We start from the raw sequence: 10,405 nt of genomic DNA, 5'->3' as shown, positions 1-10,405 counted from the left end.
AAATAGTTATTTTGAAACCTGCATTTGCCATGAACATATAGTAAATTTAGCAGCATTCAAGTGCTAATTTTTAGAAGAAAAATTGCCAAAGCCTGAGTAATGCAACACAAGCGTACATTAATTGAGTAAACATGTTAGAGCATTACCTACCTAAACACACACACACGCACACACATACACAAGTCATTGTGCAGTTCCATTAGGCATCCAGGGGCACAGGACACATGGACAGACATACTAAGTTGAATGCATAGAAGCATATCTGTGATAGCACCACACAGTCTCCTCTGTTGGAGTAGAAGGACGTGGGCTTGATGTAGGCCCAGTCAAAGTTGTGCAGGTTCAGTGACCTCTGACAATACTGCTCGCTGAGAGCAACCAGCGAGCGCACAATAGCGTATTTGGCTGAGCAGCTGATGGCCCGCACTGTACGCACCTCGCCAAAGTGGAGCAGGAAACACGGGTCATCCTGCAGGAGAGACACAACCAGTTAGAAGGTCATTCAGTGTTCTGCATGGAAGCGATTGAGTGTTAATTGTAAGAGACTGTGCACTTTTTAAATAGAAATTTAAACACTCAATGTTTGCTGCAATATTATTTTCTTGATAACTGCAAAAAACGCATATATCTAGTGGTTGCTGATAGTGGTTTTATTTTTAGATGTCAGAAACTACAGCTGACATCATGAGGCAATCTGTAGATAATTTAAGATAATTTAATAAAATGAATTGACAGCAGTTTGATAAAAGGATCTTGTTGGACCCTCTGCAGCATCTCAAATGCTTCAGGCTTTGCTCATCATCTGAAACAAGATCAGTGACATTTAAAGAATTTCAACAAAACTCTGGTAACTGTGATTCTTGATAAGGGATAAGGCTGATGAGTTGGATCACAATAATCCCATAGACCCAGGTTTCTAAACCCAGGTCCAGGGGCCATTGTCCACGTGAAACCTGCTTTTTTTTCTACTGGACCGTGACAGATTCTCTAATAATAATATCCAAATATTGATATTATCAAGACCAGGGGCCCGCTGCACAAAACTAGGATAAGGAACTATGCCGGGATATCTTGGTTATCCTGGCTCGACTTATCCATGATCCAGTTGCACAAAAGTGGGATAGTGGAAAGTGGGATATGTTCTGACATAAATTACCATGGTGATTTATGCTGTGGAGTTAGCCTCCTCCAGACCAGGCTAATCTCATTCCTTATCTCAATCAATAGTCACCATACGGTAAATGGAAACCAATAATTAATCCACTGCCCACATATTGTTATCATATTCAATTACACTCACTGTCCTTATTTCAACATTTGTCATCATTCGTTTCAATCATTGTAGAGAAATTATTTTAGATGACGTCATTAGATTATTTATTAGATAATTTACATTCTCCCACAGCCTTAGCGCTCAAGAGGAAACCGGAAGTATACATACTGTTGAAGCTACCAGCAAGCAATGGTGATGTGCAAATAAAGCAAAAAGGTAATAGATATTACTGTACATCGCTGTTCCTGATTTGTTAAACAAGCAACAAACATAACATTAATTAACTATTTTGATTTTAATTATGATGGTTTCAGCAGAGCAAGGAGTGCGTATTTGTGAAGTATAGCAAATCTTCTCTGCAATACTTTGCCATGCTTTATGTCTGAGTCCTACTTTCCCAGGGGCCTGTTGCATAAAAGTAGGATTGATTAAGCCAGGTTGAAATTTTTTGCTTTGGTCCACTACTACCTTCACCGTGCTTCGTAGCTGCAACTGTCAGTCGGCAGTTGTGGCAGAGCAGAGTGAAACAATGTTGCCAATGCCTACTAAAATAATGTCTGGGAGTGAAAAAAGGAAAGAGAGAAAGGTGAAAGAAGAAAGGCAAACAAAAGGGTGTCAGTATGTGACCTGTTTTTTTTTTTTTTTTGTAGCCTAGCCAGTCTGCATGTCATGGAAATTAACCCGTTAGCAAAATGTCCACAATGAAGTAAGCTAGCAGAGTGTTAGCATATTGTTTTAGCCTACATCTAACTCCTTTTTAACCACCATTTAATCAGTTCAGGTAAATGTTTAGCAGTTGTCCCTCTCCCATTTACCAGATTTAACAACAAATGATTCATTAGCAGCCCATATCTCTCCATAATTTTACGCTTCCCTGTCCCAGTGGAGTAGGTGGGCTACACTGTGTTCAATGACATGTGGGGCAAAAAACCTTTCAAAATGCACATGCATTGTTTTGTGATGTGGTTAACTAGAAAAGTTTGTCGAGTCAGATTTTTTATTGCACTTTTCTTAGAATTTGTGTTAAAATCTCGTCTCGTCTCCAATCTCATGCATCGTCTAGTCTCGTGACACCCCTAGTAGCTAAGTGTGAAATTTTGATTCTTGCTTTCAATGGGGAAAAGTAGCGTCATCTGCTGGACACATCTAAACTTAAAAATGGAAAGCTCTTAGTCCAAATTGATATCTTAACATAAAGGAAATCTTAATATAAAGAACATTGCAAAAGTTTATGTTAACAAGAAACATCAAAAATTGTATTTTCAATGGTTTTCAATAGGACACTATTTGTTGTTAGGAACAAATGTGGCACTTGGCCAGTTTAGGCTAATTTAAGGAACAGAGATGACAATTGTAAATTAAAATAAAAGAATATCCATCCATCCCATACATTTTCTATAACGCTTCTCCTCTTTAGGGTCGCAGGGGCATGCTGGAGCCTATCCCAGCTGACTTCGGGCGACAGGCGGGGTACACCTTGGACTGGTCGCCAGCCAATCGTAGGGCACATATAGACAAACAACCATTCACACTCACATTCATACCTATGGACAATTTAGAGTCGCCAATTAACCTAACCTGCATGTTTTTGGATGTGGGAGGAAACCGGAGTACCCGGAGAAAACCCACGCAGGCACGGGGAGAACATTCAAACTCCACACAGAAATGCGAACCCAGGCCTTCCCGATCTCCAGACTGTTACTGTGTTGGCCAACATGCTAACCACTAGACCACCGTCTAGTATATATATACTATATACTATAGAACATCCTCTGACAAATTTGACCTACATACATTTAACACAGGGCTTGAAGGCTTTAAAAAACACAACTGAATGGCACAACTAATGCCAGACTATTTTAGGGGCGAACAAATCAACAACATACCACGTCAGGGTCCCGTCCATCCACCAGAGTCAGGTCTTGCAGGGACCAGGTTTCTGTCCTCCTGTAGCACTCCTGAATGCAGGAGCGCTTAGTGTGGTGTCCTCGCTTGGATCCGGATTTACCGGGTGTCTGTGTAACCTGGCATCGCACTATACACAACTGCACCAGCCTATTTTTGGCAACTGCAGAAACATGAAAACACACTTTGGTTACTTTATTTATCTACATACGTAACATGACTGCAAACACAATAATAAACGTCTCTGACCATGTCAATCAAAACTGGGATTTGTTATCTTTGTCAAGGCAGAATTGATGCTACAGCAACTGTAGTGGTCTAATGACATTGTGCAAGTGGTCATAACGTAAGGACTTGTCGGTATAGACCACAAGTGTGGACGAGCAATGTCTGGAAGGAATAAAGATTCATGCACATGTTGCAATGATTACTGTATTCACAGAGCATGTGAAAATTGGTGTTACAATGAACAACAAAGTTTCTTACCAGAGACACAAAGGAAATGTCTTCCAAGCTCTGGTTCCTCAATCTCAATAAATTCCACCAGTCTCTGTCTTGCAGGTCGGAATAGAACCCTTTGCATCTCCTCCCTCAGAAGAGACGACATCACCAGGGTAGGCAGAGGACCACAATCACGGCCGGATGAATCCTGTAAATGTGGCCAAAGGAATGTACATAGATGTAATGAATACACCTGACAGCAAGGGCAGGATGTTTTTTCCTTTCTGGTCAGTGTGTGAAATGAGTGCTTCTCCGAGAACACACACACAAGGATACGCACTCACATCTCCACTCTGCAGTAATCGGGTTGGATCATCCATATTATTCTTGCTACTTTACTATTCTGTCTTCATAAAAACTTGCCTGGGAGAGACTGAGCATAAAGGGAGCAATAAAGGCCAAAACCTTTTTAAGGCCCATTATGATGACATTCCTCACAATCAGGAGGATAGTTTCCTGCAAGATTTAAGTGGTTTACTCATATTGTCAGGATGCACTGTTATAAACACTGTGGAAAGAGCAGCAGCAGAATAGGATAAAAAAATAAAATAAAATATGAAATAAAGGTAAAAAAAATCATATAAATAGTAATCATATAAAATAAAAAAATATTTAGGAAAAATTATCCAGTTTAGCGCATTATTTGTACGCTGGGTAGGACTAAACCATTAATAAATGATTTTAATATTTAACAATAAAGTATAATAACAAATTATATTTTTGTCATTTGCTGTATATTTTTATTAATATATTAAAACATAAATATTAAAACATTAAAAATAAAAATGAATGACGTTAACGTGAGTGTGAACTGTAATAAAAAAATACAGTGCAGTATTATTGTTAGAATGGGTGAGAATACATAATAAAAAGAAATATAATAATGTAATAAAACAACAATGAATTATTATTTCTTATTAGATTTTGAATTATACTAAATTATATTCATTCAAAATAATAGAATTAATAATAATACATATAATATTCAGAATATATAATGTAAATATAATCAATTTTATGAAACAACGTGAATGACTCTTTACTGTCATTATTAAAACTGAGAAATGTGCAAGTCTAGTTTACAGCAGGGGTCACCCACGTTTTTCCTTGTGAGAGGAGGGGGCGCTACCTGGTGCCCGCGGGAAACACGTTGGTGACCCCTGGTTTACAGTATGTTAGACTATTAAGGCCCTTGGCACTAACAGAGGGTAATGGAATATGAAACATATGATACATGTATGGATTGCATACTTGGAATTGGACTTAAGGACAAAGTTGCTCACACTAGGAACTGTAAGGGTTTACACAAAATCCCATCACTTGCACACAAGCACTCACCCAAGGTTCCTCCTCCGGTCTTTCTGTCTCCCCTTCACTCCCATATTGACGTTACTGTATGGTATGGCACATTGCCCAATGTTTCTCTGTGATTAAACGCTTGTTGTGTGGGAAATGGATGTCCCACAGCACTTTGCATGTTTTCCATTAACCCTCTACTGTAGACATTGCTGGGGGGTGAAGCACTCAAATGGGTGGGGGAGTTTTACAAACATGCAAAGTATGGACAGATAATCAGCGGGAACATAACAGTACACACTGAGCATTTATTTAGTTGCACTTTAATATGAAATATGAGTCTGCATCGATGGGCAGGACCTTGCTGTGAGCAAATCCCAGCAGGATGAACCAGAGCAAAGGACTGATTTGATTTGTTGCCTCAACGCCATGTGGCTCCATTGGATTTGTCACATTTGTGAAAACAAAGACGGGTCGCTCCAGCACTAAGTGCTTTTATTATAGTTGTTGGTCTTGATGGTTTTTTGTTTGAAAGGCTTTTTGCCTCTGAGATGGAAAGATGAGCGGATAAAGACAGGAAGTAGCCAGCAAAGGATACACGTGTTGAATCTCATGAATAACATATGAGGTTTATTGTACTTACATATCTGGAGATTTAACCCCAGCAATTCATCCTGTCACTGTTATTTACATGGAGAGAGAGAACATCTGTGTGGTGGAATACACCAAAATGGCATTGATGTGTGTTAAATGGAAATATGAAGTTGGGACCAGAATATTAATTGATGAATTGATTGTTAAAAAGTTCTCTAGAGGTGCTGTTGGTTCAATCTCAAGTGTAAGTACACTAAGGGAAGTTGAGCTATAATTCAGCCACGCAGACCTTCACTATTATAGATAGCATTATGCTGCATCGATACAACACTGGCATGGAAACAGCAATTAAGACCATTGAAATGAATAATAATACTTAAAAATACAAAATTATTTGATTAGGGCAGTATAGTGGGGTAATCTGGGATCTGATCTCCATGGGAACATCTCTGTGTGGGGTTTGCACGATTTCACGGTGTGTGCATGGATGTACTCCGGCTTCCTTCACATCCCCAAAACCTGCATGTGAAGTTAATTGGAGACTCTAAATTGTCCATAGGTGTGAATGTGAGTGCGACTGTCTATATGTGTCCTTTGATTGACTGTTGAGTTTTGACCAGTCCAGGGTGTACCCCGTCTCGAACCCAAAGTCATCCCATGATCCCCATGAGGACAAGCGGTATAGTAAATGGATAGTGAGACTGAATTATTTGACTAACTGAAGGTTAATGGTAGAATTCCATTTTTACTGTATTTGACCATTTTGGAAACATCAGCATGTAAACATCAATATTAATGCGAAAAAAGTGTAACTGGTGACAGCTGCTCTCGCCAAGAAGAGATCACTGAAATTTGCAGACAAAGTGCAGACAAAAATATAACCTTAGACCCCCTTTGATCTTTGACTCAAAAATCAACAGAGAATCAAGCGAATCCTTGGCTCAACATTGAACAAGAGAGAGCACTAAAAAGTAAGTCCTATGTAAGGGTGCGCTCACACAGGGACAGTCGTATGACACTGAAATATTCAACTTGAATGACTTTGTGCCCTTTTTCAAATTCATCCATCCGTTTTTTATTCTACTTGTCTTCATTAGGGTTGCTTATGAACTGAAGTCTATCCCAGCTGACTTTGGGCAAGAGGCGGGGTTAGGCATGGGTATCGTTTACATATTATCGGTAAAAATGGGTACTTTTGAAATGGTGCTGTTGCTTAAATGGTGTCGGAAACGAGTACTTGGAAAAAAAAACATGCAAATGTTGCAGGTGGCTGAGTCTGCGTCTTCTGAGGTGAAATACAACCAAATATTCAAGCGTTTCGACCCAAGCCTCGAAAGGGGTCTCGCACAGGGCACTATTGAAGCTACAACCACCACTGCTCATGCATGAGCAAGCATAACGTACCACAGCCCACTTCTTCCAACCATGCTGGGGTCAGGGAAGTGTACTATACTCAAGCACAGAAGGGAGTGCTCACAACAGTCAAACATGACAGAAAAAGCGACATACTGTTGATCAACACAATTGTTCAGTTTCTTTTTTTAATCTTTATGCAACCACTTGTTGCTAAGCAGACGTGGTGCTTGTGTGCCCGAATCCAGTCAGTGAAAGGAAATTGGCATACTTTGGAAAGTGGGTTCTACGTGTGGACTGACGTGACCGTGGGGTTCAGAGTTGAGTTTTAGCTGGATGATTATTGATTATTGTTATTATGTTCGGGTTGATGGTCGAGTGGTTAGACACACAGTCAGGAGATCTGCAAGATCTGGGTTCGAATCTCCGTTGGGCATCTCTGTGTGGAGTTTGCGTGTTCTGCCCGTGCGTGCGTGGGTTTTCTCCGGGTACTCCTCCCACATTCCGAAAACATACATGTTAGGTTAATTGGTGACTCTAAATTGTCCATAGGTATGAATGTGAGTGTTTGTCTATATGTGCCCTGCGACTGACTGATGACCGGTCCACGGTGTACTTCGCTTCTCTCCTGAAGCTGGGATAGGCTCCAGCATACCCGTGACCCTAGTGAGGAGAAGCGGCACAGAAAATGGCATGTTCTTATTATTGTACCTGTTGGGAGATCATTCAAACCTGCAATAAAAGCCTGTTGTTCCGCTGATCAATTCTGGTGTGTGTGTGTGTGCCTCACAGAACATTACTGTAACATTACTGGTGACACCTAGTGACCAGCGTAGAATACTACATTTCATCAACGTCATTTCGATGCCTTATATTTGTATTTTAGTTAATTTAGCCATTATTAGAATACATAACATTTGCTTAAATATGCATATTTTGTGACTAATAACAGGCTGCAGTCAACCACAAAACAGTGATCATTAATTAATTTGTGGAAAACTGCAATAGAATGAGGGCGCGATGTTTCAACCGCAAAGTGGTGAGGGACGACTGTATACATTTTGCAGTTGAATCAGTATTCTGTATTAACCATAATATCAACTTTTTTTCAACACGGCGCCATCTTTTGCCTCTCGTGAGGCACTGTTGCATGTACTCCTGACATAAAATTGAATTCTGTTGATTCTTGTCAGCACAATCACAATTTTTTAGAGGATCTTCAAACTTTTAGTGAATATTTTCATGTAATGTAAGAAACAACACTTATATCACAACTATCATTCAACAAAAGAGCTCGCTGAGCTCGCATAGGTCAAAAGTCAAAATCATCGCACATGCCTGTCCATTTCTCATAGTTTTTTCTTTTTTATCTGAGTTTTGTCCACATAGAGAAAGAGTCATACTGAGTTAATTCGGCAGGTCACCTGTAAACAGAGATGTTTGCTGCTATCCTCACAAGGGAAGGGCCGGATGTTTGGCAATGACTCATCTTTAGTACATGAGTGTGTGTCCAGTGTGACTCACCTGCATGAATATATCTGTTTAGATGATTCAAGCACACACAACAGTGTCACTTCATAATTCACATTTCTTCTTTTTATCTGTGGAAATAAAATGTAGGCATTAATTAAATAATAATATGTTGGATACATATAACACCTTTCAAGATACTCAAAGCACTTCACAGTGCAACCCATTATTCATTCACTCCACAGTCACACTGGTGATGGTAAACTACATCTGTATCCACAGCTGCCCTGAGGTAGACTGATGGAGTTGTAGCTGTCAGTTTGTGCCTACGGCCCTCTCCGCCGATCACCACCAAATATTCATTTACATTTATACACCAGTGTGGGCGGCACGGGAGGCAAGGTTGGTGAAGTGTCTTGCGCCCACACAACAACACTGATTGGAATGGAGGAAGTGGGGTACGAATCACCAACTTGTAAGTGCTATTGTGACATTTTCTTAAAATCTGACCATACTAAATACTATTTTTACCTCCGCATAGCACAAAGCGCAAGCGCAGGTTACCGTACGTTTTTGCCTGCGTTCATCTGTTTTGTGTTCAAAATAACTTGAAAAGTTCTGAGTGGATTTGGATTAAATTTTCAGGAATTGTCGGAGATAGGATATGGAAGAACTGATTACATTTTGGGGGTGAGCCAAATTTCTAAATTTGTCCAAAATTCACCCTTTTCCTCTACAGCTACTTATTATTACCTGCTCTTACTGCCACATTTCTCAACCAATTCAAGCCATTCCGACATCAAACTGTGAGGCTACCTATACTTCCATAAAAAAAATTCTAAATTTCCCCAAAATTCACACTTTTCCTGATGTAACATATTACTACTTCCACATTTCTCAACCAATTCACCTCATTCCAGCATCAACTCAATTACCAAAGTCAGGACATTCATGCTATTCACCAAAGCACAAAAATTCCCAATTTTTTTTCTTCTGGAATCCAAAATGCCTTTGATCTAAAGAGTTCTAGCTACTTCCACATTTCTCAACTGACCGTTTCAAAGTCAAAATTCTCATTTAGCCTTCCCAGTACATTGCGCTATTATGCTGGGTGTTAGCATGCTAACATTAGCATGCTAGCATTTTTAAGCTATTTTCATGGGTAGACACAGTACATATATAAACACTTAGCACTATCATTCTAGGTGTTAGCATGATAACGTTAGCATCTTAACATTGCTATCATGTTAACATTAGCATAGTAGCATTTTTACCCAGATTCATAGGTAGACGCTATATATAAAGACTTAGCACTATCATGCTCGGTGTTAGCATGATAACGTGCTAATGTTAACATGTTAACAGTAGCTTAGTAGCTTTTCTAGCCATTTTCATAGCTAGACACACACATAACCACTAACCACTATTATGCTCGGTGTTAGCATGATAACATTAGCATGTTAGCATTGCTAGCATGCTTAGATCAACGATGTACTGTAAATATCTAAATAAAATAAATGTAGGACTAATATTTATGGTGTAAATCACAATATGGGGGGAACTATGATGCTTGGTGGAGGTCTGCGCTCTCTGAGTGCTTTTCTAGTTTGAGCCTGGATTGTGTGTGTCCACTGATGATGCATATGGGTGTGCTACATTCACCAATTATGTTGGTTAAGAGGACAGGAAGTTTTTAGGTTTTAAATACTTTCAATATGCAGAAATATACAATTGATAAAAATTGCACAGCTGGCGGTTGTCCTGTTCGGCCGGCGACCTAAAGTCGGTTTTGAGTTTTGTGCGATTCAGTTGGACACCCCTGACTTTCTTTGAATGTATAGTTTGTAGATGGTTTTTCCTTTACTCAGTAAAGCTGTGCCATGGGGTTGACCTATACCTCTTTTAGTGGTTAAGTTATAATTTTTCTTTAATTTGTGGACCACACATAAAACTGCATTAGGGATGATCCAAGCTTCCTTCTTGCGCCTTGTGGTCATATCTTTCAGGTTGACT

The 10,405-nt window shown here is 39.6% G+C and overlaps 1 protein-coding gene across 1 annotated transcript; it reads right to left on the bottom strand.

Moving 5' to 3' along the window:
* Positions 1 to 199: 199 nt before the first annotated feature.
* Positions 200 to 8,504, bottom strand: exoc1l (exocyst complex component 1 like). Its single transcript, XM_054779613.1, has 4 exons — positions 8,447 to 8,504; positions 3,665 to 3,827; positions 3,160 to 3,341; positions 200 to 469 (listed from the first exon to the last, which is right to left on the bottom strand). The coding sequence occupies exons 1-4, from the start codon at positions 8,450 to 8,452 to the stop codon at positions 200 to 202; spliced, it is 621 nt and encodes a 206-aa protein (XP_054635588.1). The 5' UTR covers positions 8,453 to 8,504.
* Positions 8,505 to 10,405: the final 1,901 nt, after the last annotated feature.

This window comes from Dunckerocampus dactyliophorus, chromosome 6 (assembly GCF_027744805.1).
Source record: "Dunckerocampus dactyliophorus isolate RoL2022-P2 chromosome 6, RoL_Ddac_1.1, whole genome shotgun sequence".
In the NCBI taxonomy this organism is placed as follows: domain Eukaryota; kingdom Metazoa; phylum Chordata; class Actinopteri; order Syngnathiformes; family Syngnathidae; genus Dunckerocampus; species Dunckerocampus dactyliophorus.
Note: the sequence above shows the minus strand (reverse complement) of the source record. Positions and strands in the feature narration are given on the sequence as shown.